At 38.7% G+C, this 22,963-nt stretch overlaps 1 protein-coding gene across 1 annotated transcript; it reads left to right on the top strand.

Moving 5' to 3' along the window:
* Positions 1-19: 19 nt before the first annotated feature.
* Positions 20-22,496, top strand: LOC145466612 (AP-1 complex subunit gamma-1-like). Its single transcript, XM_081450319.1, has 25 exons — positions 20-112; positions 1,800-2,024; positions 2,334-2,458; positions 2,879-2,935; positions 3,103-3,187; positions 4,515-4,611; positions 4,871-4,947; positions 5,369-5,464; positions 5,857-5,937; positions 6,465-6,563; positions 7,107-7,162; positions 7,702-7,815; positions 8,437-8,577; positions 9,116-9,170; positions 10,015-10,137; positions 11,544-11,630; positions 12,157-12,284; positions 13,726-13,830; positions 14,390-14,493; positions 14,850-14,881; positions 15,426-15,570; positions 15,687-15,845; positions 16,381-16,544; positions 17,412-17,510; positions 20,613-22,496. The coding sequence occupies exons 2-25, from the start codon at positions 1,824-1,826 to the stop codon at positions 20,706-20,708; spliced, it is 2,526 nt and encodes an 841-aa protein (XP_081306445.1). The 5' UTR covers positions 20-112; positions 1,800-1,823; the 3' UTR covers positions 20,709-22,496.
* Positions 22,497-22,963: the final 467 nt, after the last annotated feature.

The following is a 22,963-nucleotide window of genomic DNA, read 5'->3' as shown; positions in this document are numbered from 1 at the left end:
CTTGCGCATAACCGGTCCCGGCCATATTCTCCTTGTCTTCGTGGAACGTGGAGCGTTTTCTCTCCTGATTACCTTCTTTGAGGGAGGAGTTTGATCAAAGTTCCTTGATCAGGTAAGTGGTGATCATGTAGATAGTATCTCCTTTTTCTGACCTTTCTTTCGAGCTCTGTTTGGAGGTATATCTCTCTTAGGGCAGGCGGAAGAAGTAGGCAAGCAATGCGATACTCGAGTTAAACTTCACTTCATTTGCCGGATTTCACCCGAAAATGTGCAATTTTAAACAGGAACTTTGCTCAAGGGACGGTTTATCAGTTCGTGCTGTAGACTTTTTATGGCCAGTACTTTGTTAGGCATGTTTGTAGTTGGAATATTAAGCGTTTACTTAAAATCAGCTTACATGTAGTTTTTGTAAACGGGCGAATATTGTGAGCTGTGCACTTTGTAAGTAAAGTACTTTAGATACTATGTAAACTTAAATTACTCTTCTTAGATGAATACGTTGATGTGCACTATCTGAGAGTCAGTACAATTTTCGACAATGCGCACGTAATTGTGAAATAAATCAAAGTTTTAAATTAATTTTATAGTTGCTATGTTATGTTCTACGTTAGCGGCCGAGTTCAATCCAGCGACAAGGCAACATAAGACGGAATCATGCTGAATGTTGCTAACTCCTTCAGTTTTTTGATTTTGCTTGTACACGAAAACCCGTTTGTGTCAGTTGAAATTAGTGGGTGATTTGATTTTTAATTCTTCAGGCAGAAACTGAAACTCCAAGGGTAAGCTCAATGTTAAATTAGTGTCATCAGTGATGGTTTTCTGATCATTTCAAATTTAATTTGCTTAATTTCTTAACAGTGATCTTGCAGTTTGCTGGAAAGGAATACTGATATGTGATCGTTTGGTTGTAAATAAAAAAAGGCATAAGCAAGTGCTTACTGCAAGGTGTAATGAAAATCATATCTGTTAGTTTGACGCTAATCTCAATTTTCCTGTCATGTTAACAATGTTTCACTCACAGAACCAGAATTTTTGTTTCCAAATGAATTTGAATGGAAACAAGCTGAGAACACTAGGTGAAATTGCCACTGATTTTTGCAAGTGTGCTAAAATATATCATTTATTGCCAAGGATCAGAGTTGCAGACAATGTGGAGGTGTTTACATGTGACAACTGACGCCTACTTCCTGCAGAAAACGAGTTACCACTTATGACTAAATTTTAAAAGTTATTTAAAATTCCCTTGAGGCAGAAGTACACTGTGTCTCATTCTTAGCTGGTATCAAAAAGGGAAGCTCTAAATTTGATGTCTGCAAGTGATGGTTAATGCTTACAAGCTCTGGAAGTCTTTCCAAACTCCATCACAAGCATGCATGAAATTAATGAGAAATCTGGATTTATTGACTGCTCGAAGAAAGAGGATTTACAATTGAAATAATCAGTGATTTTCCTTTCTGTTGTTTGCAATAGTTTCTAAATGAATAAAAATATTATTTCTATGCGTTTTTTTCAAGTTATACAGGCATACAGATCTATAATCACATGGCATATGTAGAGAAAAAATTATCCACCTTTTTGTTGTCATTACCAAGGGCAAAAAGCTGTTACAAGCTACATGCTCATTTTGTCGCCTGTTATTTAGTTAAACTGTCTTGTAGATGAAATTAAGTATACCATGAAGTCAGCATATGTCAGACTGATATGGCCACAGGACAGGATTGTGAGAAATATGCCTATTGTAAATCTTGTACAAGTTTTTATAATATTTATGGCATGCAATGTGATTCATGTTTTAACAGGAGCTCCCGAGTTAAGGCCTAATCATGCCGGCTCCAGGGAAGCTGAGAGACCTGATACGAACAATAAGGGCTGCACGGACAGCTGCAGATGAACGAGCAGTGATAGCCAAGGAGTGTGCATACATTAGAGATTCTTTCAGGGAGGAAGATAATGATTTTAGATGCCGCAATGTTGCCAAGCTGCTTTACATTCACATGCTGGGATATCCTGCACACTTTGGTCAGGTGCGATTATTACTGGAGCTGCCTCCAATCATAATTACGACAACAACCAATGAAAAACAAATGAAACGGATCAAGATCTGCCAATCACAACCCACAGATGTTACTGCAAAAACTCTCTTCAATAATATGGTGTATTTGTTTAAAGTTTAGAGAGGTGTAGTCTGTTCAAATTCTGGAAATTAGAGTAAGATAAAAACTTGGAAATGAAAGAGTTTCCTGTAATTTTGGGTTCTGAAGAATAGTGTGACTGAATCTTTCCCGGAACTGTTTACCCATCTTTTATTGAACATCATTTATTTTTTTTTGTAGCTGGAATGTTTAAAACTGATTGCCTCACCCAAGTTTACAGACAAAAGAATAGGTTATCTAGGTGCCATGCTTTTATTGGATGAACGACAAGATGTTCACCTCTTGGTCACAAATTCTCTGAAAAAGTGAGTACAAGACAAAGTACAGTGTACATGTATGTTACATTGTGCTAAAAAGAAGTCTCTTGGTTTCTTGTTTTGATAGGTTGTTAGGGGTTCCATAGTTGAACTTTTTACACTTTAGTTGTTATTCTTGGAAGCTGTTTTGGTAAAGAAGATTAATATGCAAATTTTTAAAGCTTCATTTCAATAGTGTACAATGTACATGACAACATCAAAAGTCTTGTAGGCTTGAAAACATAGCATTAGAGAACATATGAACATATGTGGTGATTTCATTCCAGATTAGAGTCATCTGAGACTAAAAACAATTCACTCTCAGATGATGTAGCAGAGGTCTGTAATGGTTGTGATTGCTAACTTCACACGAACATAGTATTTTTAATTAATAATTATGTGTAAATGTCATTTTGTTTCTTGTTTTAGCGATTTGAGTCATTCAAACCAGTTTGTGCAAGGTCTTGCACTCTGCTCTTTAGGAAAGTAAGTTGAATACATTCCTTTTTCGTGAGTGTAGTGCAGATTGTATATTTTGAAAATCTTTTTCTAGTTGCATATTTGTCCAGCTGTGCAGATTGGTCAACCTTTAACATTTTGTTTTATCCATGTGTTACATTTGACATGTATTTTTGTCATCCTTCCTGTCATAGCATTTGCTCTCAGGAAATGAGTCGTGATTTAGCAGGTGAAGTGGAAAAGCTGCTCAAGTCCACAAATTCCTACCTAAGGAAAAAAGTAAGTGTAGAGTGAGTCTGCTATTTCTAAAGTTGATCTTCCCCTCGACGTACCGGCAGTTGAAAAAGAACTTAAGCAAGCTCATCAACATGTGCAGCTAACCAGTGCACCTTGAAAATTTTCTCAGCTCTTTTGTTTGGTAGTGAAATTTGAGCTGGTGGAAAGCTCCTTTTCACCTGGTAAAATTAGCCAGTGGGTGGGTCTTAGCTACAGGTACATGTACAACTTTGTTTCCCTCCCCATGATCTGGCAGGTTGAAATATCAATTTGTCTGTATCCATTCATACACGTGGGTGGAGAGAGGCACTGTTAGAGTATTTAAGGGACCATTAACCAATACATGCGCTCACTCGCGCGGGTTTCTAAGGGGATGAAATTTCATTCCGGTTACTTGTCTTTGCCTGAGCAAGAGACTGATTCAAACAGTTCGGTAGTGTGCAAATTTGGTTACGTATTACATGTTTTTCCTTTGTGTTTCACACAATGCCACGTAAAAAAGTACAAGCAGAAGCAAAATAAGAGAATAACAGAAAAACAATTGCAAAAGAAAAAGAAAACTATCTTTGTGTGGCTTTTGTGTGATCTTATCAAAGTGCCACTGGTAGAGAACTGCACAAGCGCCGATAGGATAACTTCGGAAACCCTTCCAGTTTCTTTTAAATGTTAAAGGAAATGTGTTTTTTTTTTTTTAAATCCAGCTTTTTTTGATGAGTTGCGATTTATGCCAAGGCTGGAAGTATAGCTACACATTCCTTTTGTGAAATTTTTGCCTTTTTCAGAAAATTATGAATTTTTCTATATTTTGAAATCCCAAAATCGGACCTTTTAGAAATGAAACAAAATCTATGCATAGCATAACGAAGATTAACATTAAATCAATGAAAAAAATTCTGATTAAGTGATATGCCTGGGAGCCTTTACATTTTTTCTGGAATTAATCACATGACCATGGGCATGACCTGATGTCATCATCACTGGTGTTACTGATCATGAAAAAGTTAAACACAAGAAATAGCTCTGAACTACAATGTAGCTAAAAATGATGAGGTTATATGAAAATGAATTTTCCTCAGCAATGGCTCAAAAAGGTCAGTTAATGGGCCCTTAAATTGTAATTCCCGAGAACACAATGCAGTGACCCGAACCAGGGTTCAAACGTAGATGACCCTAACACAAACCATTAGGCCTTGTTGTTGCCTATGTAAAGGTGCAATGTCTTCAGTCAGTGTTCGTTTGCAGAACATATGTACCTTTTAAAGTGGAAATTGTTTGTAATCCATAAATTTTGAGTTTGTACATTCCATAATGTTTTCCCTTTACCTTTCAGGCTGCACTTTGTGCTGTGAGAATTGTCCGAAAAGTACCTGAACTTATGGAAGTGTTTGTTCCTACAACAAGATCTCTTTTGAATGAAAGAAATCATGGTTAGTTCTTACACATTTGAGATTTGAATTGAAAACAGTTGGAGAGTTTAAGACAAAGTATAACTATGGCTCTGAATCGTCTTTAAACAGATACACTGTTTCCTCATTCTTTTAAACTAATACACTGTGGCACTTTCAGTTGTAGTGGAGATACATGTAGGTGTTTTTTTTTCTTAGTAATGATATCAAACTGTGGGAGAACATGCTTTACCAGATGTGCATGTAGTGTTAACTATTTTGTTCTTGATTTCTTTATCAGGTGTTTTAGTGTGTGGAGTGTCCTTGGTTACAGAGATGTGTCGTGTTAACCCTGAAACACTGTCACACTTTCGAAGGGTAAGTGAATGTTAGGCTGATGTGTAAACCTGTCTAGTGTACCATTCAACAATACTTTTGTTGTGAACTGTGTACAATACAGTGATGTGAACCTTAGTTAGTATTCCTACAAGAATTGGTACATCAAGTCTCAGAGTGCATGTATATATGTACATGACATGTACATGTAAACCAAGAATGTAAAACAAAGAAGTGACAGTAACAGCAGCTGCCATTTTATCTCTAATGTTAATTAGATGCTGATTTATAACTACGTTGTTATTACTGATATATGTATGTGGAAGAAGCAAAAAGCCTTTAAAACTCTTGCTCTAATCGTTTCACTGTCTTCGAAAACGACTTCCAGATTTTGAGATAATCTTGCACTTGGTTGCATGGCTCTACCTCCCCAAGAGTCTCACTTAGTTCATATTATTTGCAGCACGTTCCAATATTGGTCAAGACACTAAAGAACCTTGTGATGTCAGGATATTCTCCAGAACATGATGTCTCTGGAATTAGTGATCCATTCATTCAGGTATTGTACAGATTCATTGTGGTAAACATTTAACTATTAAAAACCTGTGATAAAATATTTCTCAACCACATATTGAAAAAATTATGTTATGAAACGACTACGGTTTTGATGTTGAGCTAAATGTAACCTCATTATTGCATTTTATAGATACGTGTACTAAATAAAATGATAGTTAATCACAGAGGAATAAAAGTGACAAAAAAATGTTCTTTCAGTCAGCGTTTCACACCAATGGAGTCAGCTTGTGTGTTTGAACTTGGATTATGTTCTTTTATGGATAGCACTCATTACAACCTTTTTGCATGCGTATGTATGTTGTGTTCATGACAACAAAATTTCTTTCATTTGTGTAATATTAAGTTTGTGGTGATGTTGTAGCTATCTTTTTGCAGGTTAAAGTTCTGCGACTCTTGAGAATGCTCGGTAAAGACGAGGAATCAGTTAGTGAGCAGATGAATGATGTCTTGGCTCAGGTTAGTAAGTAATTCCATAAGTGAGTATAATTTAAGTAAGTAAGTATAATTTCTCCTTACTAGATCAATGTATTGATGAGAGGTCTACAGACGAGAATATAGAATGTCATCAACTGTGCAGTGTTGTCTTGATGTATCTTCAAATTATCAAAACGTCATGTAACATTGAAAGATATGTACAGTGTATATCAAATTTTATGGAGTTAACAACAGCGACAACTGGTCTGATCTTTGCGGTCAGTGGCATTTTGATGTGCACATCCACAGGGATTCAGCTGGCTGCCAGTAATTGAAGTTCCTAGATGTCTTCTGCACCCAACCTCCATTTTTCAAGGCAGTTTTTACTAAGTGAAGTGAACAATAGTACAGTGTACAGCTCTCGTGTATCTGAAGAAAGAATGCGATATATTAATTATTCCATCATTTGTCTGTAGACTTGTACCTCTAACCTTGTACATGTATGCACTAGTACTAACATCTACATTCACTTTGTTGATGGTCTTGGTCTATTTTTTGTACATTGACAGGTTGCAACAAACACAGAAACTAGTAAAAATGTTGGAAATGCCATCCTGTATGAGACAGTTCTAACCATAATGGATACAAAATCTGAGAGTGGCCTCAGGGTATGTCTATTGTTTGAGTTACATTAGGGTTTCACTCTTTCAGATTTGCCACTCCAGTGAAAACGGCCTTCAAAGTTGTAGCCCTGGTTTCTGGCTCTTTGACCCTCAGAAAATCATAATTTTCATCTGTCATCCAGAGGTCGTGGGTTCAAGTCCCGCTCTGACCACTCAGCTGGAGTGTTTCTTGGTAGACCCCAGTTCAACTCCTCAGTCACGTTTGTGAATAGCCAACTGGTCTGCCTCCCGCCAGTTGGGATTTTTAAGCCTGTTATGTTTATTTGCAATATTTGTGTCTTTCAGTTCAAGTGGCATGACTGAAAATTAGCTAGTTGTAGCTAATTGCATCAACCACTATGAACATTCAACAAAAATTGAACTGTCCCAGAAATTTTACTACCAAAAGCTAGTGCATACATGTAGTCTGTCCAAAGCTCTGTCTTTGAGGAAATCATTAGTTAAACTGTGTATAAATCTGTTGTATATATGTGACATGGTTTAATGTATATTTAACTTTCCTTACCTTAAGTTTCTTTCCACTTTTAGGTTTTAGCAATCAATATTTTAGGACGCTTTCTTTTAAACAATGACAAAAATATAAGGTGAGATAAATATATATATATATATTTTTCTTACAATGCTTGTAAATCCAAGAATGATGACAGAAAATGACAGTATACAAGCATGTACAATCAACAAGGTCTCTCTGCGCCTGCTGGTCAGACTTAACAAGCCAGAGGAATCCTGTTTATAAATGTAGTTAAGGTCTAGAGCATGGGGTTCTGACCAGTCAATCTTTCTGCAGATACATGTAGGTTTGGCCTCGTATCCTTTAAATTATGCTCGGCTGTCCATCTAAGAGTAACATTAGGGATCTTTTAATAGAGGTTTCTGTACAGAGCATGTGATCAATCAAGTGCCATCTCCTGATAGGTCATGCCACAAACAAGGATGAAATTACCTTTTTTGTTGTCGCAACTGAGATTTAAATCCCATAAATGGAACACTGACACTGACAATTGCTATGCCTTGTTAGTTACATTTGTAAATTATGTTTCCATTAGCTATTGTGAAGTAAGAGTTTGTTTTTAAAAAAAAGCTGATGTTGTGTTGGCCTTGTGCTTGCTATTCTGTGTTATAGATATGTTGCTCTGAACACACTTTTAAAGACGGTGCATGCAGACTACAATGCTGTTCAGAGACATCGTACTACAATTCTAGACTGCCTGAAGGATCCTGATATCTCTATCAGAAGGTACTTGCAGCCCTTGCTAACCTTCCATGTTCCTGTCCCTGCCATCCATGATAAAAGCACTCCCCTCTCCCCAAGCATTTTATAGCTAGAAGATTAGGTGAACCTTGGTCAGACGTTATAGGAAACTGTTGAGAATGGCCACAAAATTTGTGATATTTTAATAGGTTTTTCCCCTGACGTTTCCTTTCTTTCATTTTCTGGCTATAATCCAGCCTTTTCATTTCCCTTTTTAACCCTGACATTTTTCTAGAATTGTGTTGCAAATTTGTGTACACTGTGCCCCTAGTCTTGTATTGCACTGACAGTCAGATAGAATAAGGGATTATGTAGGGGAATATTTCCAAGATGTTCAAAAATACAAACAATTTTGCAGTGAATTATCTCAAAAACTTTTGTTGCCTTTTGTTGCCTTTTGTTGGTCAGTAAGATTTTCGCCATTTTTCTTGAACACAATCTTCACAGCAGAAAAGTAATATAGTCGGTTATCATTAACATATTTTGAAAATGGAATGCCTTTTTGCATATTTCATTATCACGAGCTGACATGCTCACCTTTAAACCCAATGAGCACACAGTTACATAGCCTTCTGGCATTACATCACATTGTCCTTTTATTTTCAGGCGAGCTATGGAGTTGTCCTTTGCTCTGGTAAACTCTAGTAACATTCGTGGCATGATGAAGGAACTACTGACCTTCCTGGTCAAGGCTGATTTGGAGTTCAAGTCCTACGTCACCTCAGAAATTTTCTTAGCAGCTGAAAAGTAAGAACTTCTTCCTGCATCAAAGAGAAAGCCTCTTTTTCATTGCACAAATACTTAGCTCATGATTTATATAGAGGATATTGTGTGGTGGCAAGAAGATTATGAATTTTATGTTCGAGTGGCAAGAACAATACCACGTTTGCTATGCTCACTAGTGGGATAGTGTTTTTGCCACAAGAACATAAAATTCATATCTATGAGCTAACATGAAGATTTCCGAAGATTCTCCAAAACTTGTGCGAAGGTCACACGAATATTGCCGTACATTTTCCAAAAATTTCTGAAGACTACCGAAGATTGCCGAAGACTTTCAAGGAAGACCCGAAGATGTTTCGATCATACACCAATGAATTCAAGCACAATTTAAGAGACAAACTTGATATCAGTGAAATCATCGATATCTTCACTAGTGGGGATATGGAAAATATGCCACCCGAGTCCCGGATGTGGTTTTGTATGAATTTTACCACTGGTGTATTTTCCAGTAAAACACTTGTGTCTATATAATAATTACTGTTATTTTGCATTGTGTTTCTAGGTATTCTCCAAACAAGAGATGGCACATTGACACCATGATGAAAGTTCTTACTACAGTGAGTGCAATAACCTTATCTCCAAACCTCCATCATAATTTGGAAGTTACACAAGGGAAAATAAAATGAAAAGAGTTCTCAGGAATGTTCATTTACAAAATGTTGTTACAGAGACTAATTGCATTAGCCATTGCTGAACTATCTAAAAACTTTAAATGACTCAGCTGAGTGTTTGAGGTGTTAAATAGGGACAACAAAAGTCATTAAGTTTAGTCTGTGAAAACTAGGTGTTATCCTTGAGAAGTCCTTGAATTTTGTCTGTGAAGTTGTATGAATTGTGATAGTGACATTGACTATTGTGTGTAAATGTGCCCAATGATTAATGATTTTGAAACACTACTACGTTTTCTGACAAAAGGAATGATCGTTACATTCTGCAATATGAGGGCTCCTACCAATGGTTAGTTCAGTTACTACATGTTTTAGTGAACTCAGAGTAATCAAACAAGTTTTAAAGATGGCTCCTGTACTGAACACCAGTTCAATTTGAAATTACATATGTAAAAGCATGGTAATCTCTGAGGTCCAGTTCATATTATGTACATGTATGAATCAAATCAGTAACAAATTCAAAGTTAGGAAGTACTTGAGAAACTCTTTCTTTCTTTCTTTTTGCACTTCAACTACATGTATGCAACAAGTATGCAAGCATAGAACCAACTAAAAACAACAACAACAACAACAACTTTGCCATTGTTGTTTTATAATCCTACATTCCGAGAAGTTGTCTTCTTCCAGTGTTTCAAAATGACCAGCTGTGGTGGCAAGTAACAAAAACCTGTTGGTCATACAGTGTAGGTTCTTTTTGGTCTCTGTTTCGTTAATTTCTTTCATCTTGTCCTAGGCTGGAAATTTTGTTCGTGACGATGCGGTACCAAGCCTGATCCATCTAGTGTCAACATCCAGTGAGCTGCAAGCTTATGCTGTCCAACGGCTGTTTAAGGCCATGCAAAATGACATAAGCCAGGTACTTTCTTGAAAACGATGTCATCAACAAGTTTATTTATGTGATGGATGCACAGCTGAAAGCATGAACTTATAAAACCTTTTTTGTTGTTATAATGTAGCTACAGGGACTGGGAACGTTTTGACTAAATTTCTGTTGGCAAGAATTTATTGCATTTGTGCTTGATGATTCTGCTGGAAAATCCCTGTTGCGGTTCGATTTTACCCGTGGTTCAGTTTGATATTTTCCTTTGTTTCATGTACATTATTAATTCAACATTGTATCTTGCCATACACTGGTCAGAACAATGGAGATATCGAATTGTACCAAAGGTAAAATTGAACCAAAATATTCACACTAGATCTTGAGATCATATAATTAATAAATAATTTTACATAGGTTTTTAATAGATTTTTAATTATTATACATGTCTATTTAAGAGGGCAACAAGTTTATTAGTTGTGAAACTTTTAGGTGTTACCCTCTATAAATAAAGATTGAGTGAGTGAGTGAGTGAGTGATTGATTGATTGATTGATTGAAGGAGTTTTCTAGCCTAGGGTAAAGGGAAAAAAATTGCTATTACTCACTGCATTTGTGCGCCTCATTTTGTGTAGCACTGGCATCCATTCATCACTTAAGGTCATTCCCCTGAAAAAGAACGCACAATAGATTTGCATTCAAATTTTGCCTGTTGGCCTCTTACATCAAGAGAACTTAAATATTGAAATAAAAAAGGGGGGGGGGTCCCCGTACTTGTTTAGGAGCAGGAAGACCCTCAGTAAACCACATAATTCCTTACATTATCTGCTTTTAGAAACGTTTACATCTAAACCACTCACCTAATGCTTTGTGAGAGCAGAAAAATTGGGAGAAAGTTAAGCAAGAAATACAACAATGGATGTACTGCATCAATGTTAAGGAGTAATTTGATGTACGTTTTATGATAAAGGCACCCATATTTAGTCGACAGGGATTCAATATGTTCCAAGCATGCAGTGTTCTTGAGGGCACATCTTATCGTTTATGAGTGCTTGGTATGCTCTCATTTTCAGTGATAATTTGTTACTCTGCGATAGAAATTGGTCTATATTCACTGTATGGAAAGGTGATAGCTGTTTTCAAACTAAGTAAAAAAATCGTTAGGTCCCCGTACTCGTTTCTGAGAAAAAACGATCATTTGTCTCTCGCAATCCAAACCATTTAGAAAAAGCCACCATTTTGTATGTGCATGCGCTTGCGAGCACACGCTAATGACTCGAAAATCATGCGCAGTAGGGATGCACAATGCAATTCTGAGGAAAAACCTTAACTGATTTGGATTGCTTGGAGTAAATCTAACGCTTCCATTATAGAATAGTGAGAGCTAATATCTTTCAGCATTTAAATTGAAGGTTTCAATGTTGTATGTGTTTGATTTCCTTTCAGCAACCAATGGTCCAGGTAGGTTCCTGGTGCTGTGGAGAGTATGGCGATCAGTTATTTGTCGAAAATGAAGAGGATGAATCTCTCAATGTAAGTTGAAATTGCAGGTGACGTGTATGATTAAAAATGAAAGCTTTTGCAAGGATGTCTAAAGGTTGCTGATCTTACAATCTTTTCTAAGGAATTGGAAGAATAGAGTAGCAGGGTACCCAGCTGAGTTCACAAAGTTGATTGTGATTTTTGTCGCGAGCATTTGACAACCCTGAGAGTGTTTGTAATAAAGAAAGTACAAAGAAGCAGGACAAAGTTAAGGATGACACGACTGCAGGGGTTTATTAACATTTTCAGCAGGGGAGCAACTGGTTTTCACAGACAGGCAAAATATTTTGAACTGAACTTTTTTATAATAAAAATTTTCCTCTTCTTGGTCAAACCAGCTGGGCAAAATCATTCTCACACCTGGTCAATTTGCCCGGTGCACGGCCCATAATGTAACCCCTGAACTGATGGAAGCTATTTACATTGGCAGGCTTTATGTTAACGGTGTCACCTTGTTAAACTATATGCAGTTTTCACGTGTTAATGTAATGTTTCAATTTGCCAATGTTATTTCTAGCTCACTGAGAATGATGTCCTTGATGTACTCGAGAGCGTGCTCTACAGCTCACATTCTACGCCTGCCACAAAGAATTATGCATTGAATGCTGTCATGAAACTTAGTACACGCTTTACTGCTACTATGGAGTAAGTACCTGATGACTTACGACGTGTTGACAGGTTTTCTGTACATTGTTTTGGTGAGCATAGAATGAACTTTCAAATGTGTAGAATTAGCGTTTCTACAGGATTAAAAAAACGCTAAATGTCTTACACTGGTTTTTATGAAGAACTCTCATTCTTTAGTCACGAATCTGATGTACGAAAAATGTCCAGAGATCGATGTTCAAGGGGTCCTCTACTGTCAGGGCTGTCAGTAGGTTTCGAGTCACCTTGATCTTCACACTCGTAACAAACTTGTTTTCTTTTGAGTGAATTGTATCAACAACAGGTAAGTTCACCCATAACATCAAGGGCCCATCAAACATACTCAGTTGCATCAGCTGTTGAGGGTTATCAATCAATTAAGATGATATCTGCAGAACAATCGAGCAATAATGGCAAAAATAAAGTTACCAAAAAAACCTCATAGCATGGTAATATTTTTGAATAAAGGTGAGAAGATCTTATCGCGAGTTAAGTTTTCAAGCTGACCCCGCGAGAGAAATTGAACTTGAAGTTATCCATATTTCAATTAAAACGGATATTTCGCGTCTGTTGAAAACACAATAACACACGCATTAAGCATTCTTACGAGGTTTGACTTTAAATCTCTTGAGAATGCTTGGGGATTTAATCGTGGGGTCACCTAGAGAAATGAATTACAGTGAGATGTTTTGAATAGTATTCAAAAAGTTACTGTGCTGTGAGTAGATTTTTAGTAAATAATTTTTGTACTTATTGCGGGAACTTTGGATGGAATCCGTCTCAATCTTTCTTTGCACTCACTCTTGCACAAAATAAGAAATTACGACAATGAAAATATTAAAAGTGAAAATTAGAGTACTAGCTGCTTGGAATAACCATAGGGGCTAGCAGAGCCAGGCAGCCAGTTAACATCAGCATTAACTAGAAATAAAATACAGGTCAGCAAGAAAACTGAAGCACAAATGCACACTAAAGAAGAAAAGAAGAGGAAAAACGCTATTTCTACGCTATGAAGGAAGTCTAAAATGCAATATTAGGAGTTTACAAATGAAAGTCTTACTCAAAGCAACAAGGAATATGGCCCTTATTGACAACCCTGATTGTGATGAAAAATTTGTCTACCTCAACATCTTTACTGGCAACTGACTGACTGACAGACAGACAGACAGACAGACAGACAGACAGACAGAAAGACAGAAAGACAGAAAGACAGAAAGACAGAAAGACAGAAAGACAGACAGACCACCCATTCCATGGATCTAGAGTCTGTTCCACTACTTTGGATATCATGGTTACCGAAAAGGAAATGTATGCTAAAAGTACATGAAGTTGAGAGTCAGTTGACGATATGGTTTACTGAAAGAGGCTCACAGATCACAGTAGAGCAGAAGTAGGGGATTAAGTTATTTTCATGATCACTGTGTTTTGGTGTTATTTTCAGGCGGATTAAGAATGTTATCAACCAATTTGAAGTGAATATGGATGTTGAACTGCAGCAAAGAGGTGTGGAGTTTGGTTCTCTCTTCAATAAACATGACAGTATGAGGTGAGTATGCTTTATATGAAGATGTAATGGCTGGTGCACCACACCCCAGATGCAGATGTTTGGGTTGTTTATATGCATGGTCTGCTCAGGGTTCGTTACTCTTACAGTGCTTCTCCCCAACCTAGGAGTTTAAATAGGTCCCAGGTAGCTGTGGAGTGCTTGTAGTGACTTCGTGCTTCAGAAACCGGAGTTGAGGGGTGTGGTAATGAGCCATCACGATCATCTGATACCTGAGCCCTACAGATTGGTCCCAATCCTAGAGTTGGAACAAACCATCTGCAATAAAAGGTCATCCTTGGGACTAAGTCTACTGGTCTGCTTGCTTGAATGTGTAATGCTCAGCGTGACACTGAGTGACAGGGTCATACACTCAACAAACACACTTCTGAATGTACCAAGGTGATGTCAGGAAGTGGCCATTTGAAAAAGACAACTCCTCACTCCGGAAATTATCAAAATTTTCATTGAATTTTCATTGTATATGTAAAAAGATTCAGAGTCACCGCTTATACATGTAGCTGTGACTGTTCATTGTAATTTGTTGATTTTTAAACCTCAGATCTGCTCTGCTGGAGAAGATGCCTGTCATGGAATCTAAACTCTCTCCTGAGCCAGTCACAAATGGAGAAGTGCCATCACAACCAGAGGTGGAAACAAAACAAGGTACCATGTCTGCATGTTACATTTGTGTGTGTTTGTCTGGGGCGGATCGAAGGGGGTTTCGGTCGAACCCCTAAATTTTTTAAAAAAAAATTAGACATTATAACACGCTGTGTTGACTTCAGAATGCAGGATTCCAATTTTAAAAAATATTCAGGGGGAAGATGCTCCTGGACCCCCCTACAGGGGACTGGATTCAGCGGTCCGTATCTCGAACCCCCTTACACATATACGTACATACATAACTTTATTTTGACTCGAATTTCGAATCTCTAAAATCCTGTATTAACCCCAGTTTGTGTACATTAACTTTTTCTTTCCCAAACTCAGAATATTGATTATCTCTTTCTGTATTGCAGCTGTGGTGGAACAGAAACCTCCTAAACAAGGGGTAAGATTGCGAGAAAGTCAATTCTCAGTTTTATTTTTATTCACTTAGGGAATAGTATTATGTTTTCCTAGTGATTGTGCTATAAAAAAACATTATCCTGCTTTCCTGAATTCCCCTTCTCTTCCTCTTTCCTGCGCATTTGCTGATGTCCATGAAATCCTTTGGAATATAAATCGTCGTGTGCTTTCCCTGTGTTTGGAAAAAGTTCATCTGTTTTTGGGAATATTTTAAAAAGCTAAAAACGCGTAGATCACATGAAACTCATCGATAATGATTTTGAAGAAGAGTGCTTTACAAATGACAGGAATCGATTAGGAAGTGAAAATGACTTGCGATGGTTAACACGGAAACAGATAAGAACATGAAAAACAGAAAAACGATGCTCTTTTCGTTGTTTACAACATGGCCCCATGCGCCCAAGGACACGAAGAGAATTGAGCGAGTGTGAGTTGTTTGCAAGATGGAGCTCATTAAGGCTTTACTTGAAGGAACTTTACTTGTATTACCTCTGAATTGCACTCCCTTCATTCCCTACAACGTCCAGTCTGAAACCCTGTTGGATCTACTTGGAGGAGGCCCGACACCAGAACCCGCACCCGCCCCAGTCCAACCTCCGGCTCCAGCGGCCTCATCAGGCGGGGACCTCTTAGATTTATTAGGGGATCTGGACCTAGGCTCAACAAATGCAGGTCAGTTGTACCAAATTTCTCTTCTGTCCGCTATACCATCCCTTTATATTTTCTTTGCGCGATTTTAAGCAATTAGTAAAGGCTAAACTATTGACATCTTTATTCCTCACGTCCAGGTCCTCCTCCCATGAACATGATGGCGCCGTCACCAGCAGTTCCTAACTTGTTAGATGGTGGGGGACTGCTGAATCCAGCTCCATCTGGAATGCCGGCTCAGCTTCAGCTCAATCATGAACCGATCGCTCCTCAGAATCAAACTCCAAACTTCTCTTCTGGTTTGTATATTAACAAGTCTTATCACTTTTCTCACTTTCAAAATGTAAAGTTACTTGCGAATTTCTTCTCTGTAATTGAACGCTCCACTTTGGTTATTAACGCTCTCTCGTGGTATACCATAGACACTTGTATTTTCTCAGTATGCACACTCGCCTGAAGACTCGTGTTTACACCAAGAAAATACAAGTGACTCGTGGGATATTTCATGGTATACCACGAGAGAGCGTTGTATAACTATTTTATACCATGCCTTAGAAAATACAGTGGCCAACACAATCAATGCGACATACGCGCAGCGCATGATGGGAAGGTTGGGTGCAATACCGTCGAATATACAACGGCTTTCCTGTATTCTGATTGGCTGTGGCATGGTATAAATATTTAAAGGCTTGATGTGATCTTACACTTTCTTAAGCGTCGCTCGCCATATCAGATCTGAAATTTATCCTTGATCACGACATGACGAATAACTGTTGTGTTGATAACCGAGTTATATAATGTCGGACTCACTTGATCTCCTCTTTCTGTTGATAGGTTTTCCGTCCATAACAGCCTTCGAAAACAATGGTTTAAAGATAAACTTTGGGTTTGAAAAAGTTCCTGGTAATCCGTCTAACGTAGTGTCGATCATGATGACGGCTACAAACTCGCTCGCTCAACCCATGACTGACTTTGTGTTCCAAGCAGCAGTACCTAAGGTGTGCAGGCAGTTTTTCTCTTCGCTTCGTTTGAATGATAAGAACCTTACGTAAATCGTAATGGCAACAGCAACGTCGCCAAGCAAAAGATTTATGAGTAGAACAGTAACTTTGCAACTGTGTTGTGTTGTCTACTCCTAGCCACCCTTAATGAAACATCGACGCAGGGTTCGTACTTAAGTTAAAAGTCGGTGTATTCAATTCAAGGCCTTGAAAGTCCGTGAAAACCATATTGGGTCGTTGAAAAACCTTGAACTTTTTTGTGTGACGGTTTCCATGTAGAACCATAACTAAAAACGATTTAGACTTGAACAGATCCAGCAGGTATCCCTCAAACCTGAGCATCTCCTGTCACGTTCTAATGGTATGTTTTTAGTGTCCCGGAATGTCCTTGAAAGGTCCTTGAATTTTAGTCCAAGAAAGAGAACAAGAGAACGAACCCTGACGACGTGAAATGGCCAACATCTGCGTAGACGGAGAACGTAAATCATAACTGCGAATTTTTTGTCCGTAGTTTGAATTTGACAATTCGTCTACGTGTTCATACTGAATAAATTTACAGTTTAGGTAGTTACGAGATTCTTATTAAGTTAAATATAAATTCCTGTGACTTAGCCGGACGTTTTTGACAGTTTTACCGGTTAACACTGATTGAAATTGGGACACAACAAATCTTGTGTGTGGCACCCTGAAGGAAATAAGTGTAACTCATAAGTTGAAAAGCGTGTTTTAAAGTGCGACTCAAAAAAACCACTAAAGTCGAGGCGTCTTGTTTTATTGTCCTCGCAAGAAGGCTCAAAATATGCACTTAATAAACCTTGTGTCGTTGTTTTCTGTAATTTGCCCCTCGTTTGTTTTTATACACAGACATTTCAGTTACAGCTTCAAAGCCCGTCTGGTAATGTTGTACCACCCAATAATTCAGGCGCTATTAATCAAGAAGTCAAAGTAGCGAACCCTCAACAGGTAATCAATGCAGCTGTGCGTCAGTTAAATGTGATGGAAATCTAGCAGATGTAGTGTTCGCGCGTAACGCCAGTGTAAGTAATGCTCATATAACACAAGCACCAGGAATATTGACGTTGAATACACGCACAGGCTACTACTCATGAAGCCTCTTCCTGGCGTTCTGTTAGTTGGGGCACAGCGCGAAAAACGGGGAGCGAAAATAGGGGAGAAGCGCGGCGAGAAAAAGACTTCTCCCCTATTTTTTCGCTCGTCCTTTTTCGCGCTGCGCCCCAGCTAACTGAACGTCTGGAAGAGGCTACTAATCATGTGCGACACTGATCTCGTTCCATGAGGTCGTGATCGTTTTGGTCAGAAACGGGACCTCTGGGCAAAATCGGAAAATGAGCCACACAACAATTAGTCACGGCGGTTGCTCTCTGTACGCTTGTTCAGAAACCATGCACCCAATCAAACGGGAACCGGGATTTTCTGTTGCTGGTTTTTTATTTTTATACAGAGCGTTGGGTGTTCGGTTACCGCTGTCCGAAAACACGAGGGCTCTGGGTCGAGATTTTGGTGTGATTTAGGCATGAACGTCATATTTACGCATGCTCATTTGAAGCCTTTTTTTTCTAAGATTGTTTAACCACTGGCACGCACTTGTATTTGCTCTTGCGCATACTTTCTAAGTTAGGCAGGTAGTTCGGTTCCCTTCCATTTGATTTTTGTTTTAATTTCTTTATATTTTTGTTCCTTCGCCTGTGTTAACTGTTTTCTATAACCATCCTGTCGTTAAGTGAAAACTACTGTTTTCCTTCCCTTTGACGCGGAACTCTGCTGAAAGGAAATCTATATTTGATTCTTGCCTTCAGCTGAATTGGCTTGTCAGACGCTACACTCGATGCTTATATCGTGTGTTGTATGTTGCGCTTAACAGCAGCCGGACTGATTTGGCTCGGTTTCATCGTTGTTATCTTTCCGAAACAAAAACGTGACATTCAAAACTTCGTTAATTCCTCCCCTTTTCATTCAAGTTGAGAACCTTGTTATTTAATTGTAGAACTCCCATCCTTGCGGTAAAGTGGTTTTGGAAAGAACATTTGTTTGAACACCTTTAAGATAAACACGCGTTAAGATTCTAGATTGTCCACTGAGCTATTTTCAGCTTCGCCAGCGGCACAACACGTGTGAAGCGCTCTTCTCAGCGTACAGGATGTAATATTCTACCGTGTCAGTTGAGTGGGTATATGCACGTGTTTTTGGAGCGCGTTGTCAACGTGTCTCAACGCGACAGACGCGCTCGGTCGAACATATTGTTTTTTCACACGTGTAGAGATTTGCCCTTGGCAGGTAGGAGCGTCCTAGTTGTTTTACGACCGCTCTTCCGGAGTTAAATAATGTGCGCCCTTTGTTTCTACTGCGGAAGGTGTGCAGGTCTTTGTGTCTTGCGGTATCATGTCATCCTGTGGTTCTGTTGATGTCGACAGCACTATTCCTGTTTTCCGCTTGTTGCTCATTGTTTGCGGTTTGTTGCAAGTGTTGTGTTTCTCGCTGCGAACAATCAACTTCCTCGGTTGGACAATTAGACGCATTGTCTGAATATTATGTAAAACAGTAATCAATTGTTGTTTAATATAGCCACGCCGGGCGCACTTGATGCTGGTTAACCGAGTTTTAATAATAAAATTGCATTAATTTTACATTCGCGTACCCGGCTGTATTGGGCGCGCTTCTTCTGTTCATATACCCGGCCATATTGTCTCTTTCTTGCCGCAGATTCTTGGCTGTTTTTTTAGCTGCAACAGATGAAGTGAAGTAAACACCAGTGGGTGTTAATGAGTCGTTCAGCCCCGAAGTAGTTCGAAACAATAGAACAAAAGTTATTTGCTATCAAAGAGAAATATTAATCTTGAAGTGTATGCCAAGTGCCAAGATGTTGTTTAAACACGAGGCCTACATCGATTTTGTTTCATTAAACCATGTGATAACCAGACGAAAACTCTTGTGACGGCAAGCAAGACATGCGACAAGTATCCGCCTGTTTTGTCAGCGAACACGTGAATTGATCTGAAAGTGAAACTACTAGATCAAACTTCGAGTGACACTTTTGAGTAATGTTTTCCCGTGGATACAGAGAATTCTGTTTATTTTGTTCTTGACTTTCAAATGCAAGATCACCGTTAATAGAAATTTATCATTTTTATAGTAGAACTCCGCCCTAACCCCAGAATGTTAAAATTGCTTTTTTCTAGAAAAAAATCTCGGTCATGAACAATGCCTTCAATACACTCCCTTTTTATATAAGAATGTTGTTCTTCCGGCTGAGGCCGAATATTCTTATTTTTCTTCCGATTTTAGGCCTAAAATATCCTTGTGAATATTCTTAGATTACAGCGTATGACAATTCTGTTTTCGAATGTATTTGGTGTCTGGATGGTATTGAAGTAATTTTGGAGCCAGCCTGCAGGCATTAAAGCTTGATATGACGCACATAACTTCTTGCGGAAATGTTATTAGTATCGAACATACAGCTAGTACTGATTTTGTTGCTTTTTGGCTAGTTTTGCCGTTTAGACAAAGGAGTACTATTATATGGTCTAGTTAAAAACATATTGAATTGTGTTTTAAATTTTCAACGCAATTATATTCTTTTCAAAATCTCAGCCTCGTGTTTATCCTTAAAATATTCTTAAAATTTCGTAAATTTTAGTCTTTTAGAATATACTCTTATTTAAAAAGAGTGTACCGTTGTAAGATAATAGTTTGACACTGACTATTTTTGGATGTTTGTTCAAGACGTTTCGGCTGGTGCTTGAGCCTTCATCAGTTAAAATATTGACGTTAGTACGCGTGATTCAAAACCATTATCTTACAATGTTAGCTCCTGACTATCACTTCTCCATATTTGTAACGCTGTATTTAGTTTGTAAATTGTGCGTTGTACTTACTATTTACAACACTGCACACGTGTCGCTTAACCCTTTACCAACGCGAAAATGTTTTGTTTGAGTCGCGGTGGGTCAATTGAATTATCAAAACGCAGCTCAAACGCAGTTTTGTATTAGTTTAGTTCCAAGACTGAAAAAAAAAAACTGAAATACTGTCCCCTTGTTTTCACAGCAACCATTACGTATGAGAATAAAAGTGATGTACAAGGTGAACGGAGCTCCCGTCAACGAACAAGGAGAGGTGAACAGCTTCCCCCCCGGACTCTGACGAGCAACCGTCCACCGCCAGACAGGATTATATGTAGAAATTATATTTTGTACGGTAAATGCTTATCGATGTGTATTCGGCAATCATAGGTCTGGCTGTCTGTAGATTTGTAGAGCTTACACTGTAAGGACTGTAGGGAGTCGACGGAGAAGCGCGGTAAGGAAGGCTTGCCATTGATAAATGACAGATGTTCAAATTCTCCCAACTAATACTGTAAAGAATGTATGGGGATTAGGAAAGGAGAATTTATGTGTTGACATCAGGACCTTAAAAACCAAGTACAGGTTGAAAGTAGCGTTGGTGATTGTCAAACGATATGATTTCATGGTACTTCACCATGTTGCAGTAAATGTCGACGGCGCTCGAGTCTAATCATGGAGACTGTTGTAGCGCTGTCTTGTTCCGTACCTCTACAGAAGTTAGCGTACCGGTTTATTCCTACTCCTTACACAAATCACTTTACCCGAGGGGTATGGGAAGTTTTCCATGTTCTGATGCGAACTTCCCCCACCTCTTGCAATTCAAACGCTTTCACAGCTATGTGAAATCATGTTACTGAGGAGGACTTCTTAGGAGGAAGCTGTCTGGTGGGGGTGGGGGGATAGGGGGAATTGAGCGGCTCCGTACGAAAAGTAGTTAGTCTGCAGCCAGACCGTAATGGTTGCTGCTTATAATTAGATGACTAGCAGAGAGAAAGATAGAAAGAAAAAGCAAGTACACAACAAAGAAATCGGACAATTGTAATTTGAAAAGGAAAAAATAGTAATTCCAAAATGATGCTTGAATACTCATTAAATGTTTCCGACCACTACAAGGCACACGCGTTGTATTTTACGGTAATGTACAAGTTGTGTATTTGGCGCACTGGACAATTCATTCGGCTGAAAATGCGCATTCACTGGTTATTCATAGCCATTTATTCCGTCTCTAGAGTTGTGTGATAGATAGTAAAATGGCTTCCTGACGACTGTGTAAAACTGAATCCAAAAAAACATGTGCATATGCCGCTTGGTTTGGTCTTCGATTACTGTTCAGACGCAATCCCCATAGCAAGTGAATGCTTCCACAAGAGGCGGAAAATTCTGCGTGTGTCTTAAGTATAGACTAGGAAAACATAAATTAGGTGGGTAGAGCCGAGAAAGGTTTGTGTCCAGTGGTCATGAGATACAAATGTAAAATTGTAGCGCACACGCACAGGTTACTACTTACGTTGGAACTTGAAGATGACCATGTAGTCCACAAAGATCCAGCCGTTTGATTTCGTGTTACAATTTCGTGCGAAATGAAATTAGTGATAGCCACTGTTTTGTCTGAAGTTCATTTCAAGACGTTAAAAAGCCAAGGTAAATCTTAAGATAGCGATTAATTCGCAGGCAAAATATGTCGGTTAGATTAACCGTCTTGCAGTGGAAGGACTGCTGGTGATTTTTTAAGTACAGGATAATTTTACCGCACAGGTTTCATGTTTTGGTTCTTGCCAGGCAAGTCCGAACCAGATTGTGAATTCTGTAAAAGTGTAGACACGGTGAATTGTAGCCTTTTTAACAAATTGACGTTGAATCTGTAAAACCTGATGTGAAAATAAAAAGTCAGTGTTTAAAAACATTAAAATTCAGTGTTTTCCGGAGATTGAGTTTAATATCACCTTTAAATTTATAGGAGGTCGGCGACAGATGCGGCTTAATGAAGCGTCAACTTCCCTCCATACCCAGCCATCTGGGATAAGAGAACTTTTCATACATTTCTTAAGGCAGCAAAAATCACAAAGTTGGCTCGGAAGGCATAGACCGAGGGAGGGTGGGGGGGGGGGGGGTATGGGAGAGCCAACGTTTTTCCTTGTAAAACTTTGTTATTTTTGCCTCGTGTCCGAATGTGCAGAGAACCATCCGCAGGTACGTTCAGGAAGCTTGTCTCAAACACCCTCAAGCCTGCGCTAACACTGAAGAAATTCCGCGTTTGTAAATTGTTCCTTGAAAGTTTGCGACGCTTTGTTGGTGTCAATTCCTGGCTCGGTTAACAGTGACTCTCGCGTCAAAAGGATTTACACCTTTTCGCGTTTGACAACTGATAACTCTAATGGGAACGTCAACCTCTTCCAGGGACAGGCCAAAATACTTTTTTTACACCTGGATGGAGACAGGAATGATGAGAGGAACTCGCCTTGCCCAACGCAAACCCGGGCTATAGCAGGAAATGGCCCAGGGAGAAAATAAAAGATCCAATGTACTGAGTATCTGCTCGCCCTCGCACCATTC

Source organism: Orbicella franksi, chromosome 13, assembly GCF_964199315.1.
Source record: "Orbicella franksi chromosome 13, jaOrbFran1.1, whole genome shotgun sequence".
NCBI classification, from domain to species: domain Eukaryota; kingdom Metazoa; phylum Cnidaria; class Anthozoa; order Scleractinia; family Merulinidae; genus Orbicella; species Orbicella franksi.
Note: the sequence above shows the minus strand (reverse complement) of the source record. Positions and strands in the feature narration are given on the sequence as shown.

Excerpts from the sequence above, each read along its gene's own strand:
- LOC145466612 (XM_081450319.1), top strand. The coding sequence starts at position 1,824 with ATGCCGGCTCCAGGGAAGCTGAGAGACCTGATACGAACAATAAGGGCT. Across the intron at positions 5,465-5,856 it reads TTAGTGATCCATTCATTCAG|GTTAAAGTTCTGCGACTCTT; the intron begins GTATTGTACAGA and ends ATCTTTTTGCAG. Across the intron at positions 15,846-16,380 it reads AACTCCAAACTTCTCTTCTG|GTTTTCCGTCCATAACAGCC; the intron begins GTTTGTATATTA and ends TTCTGTTGATAG.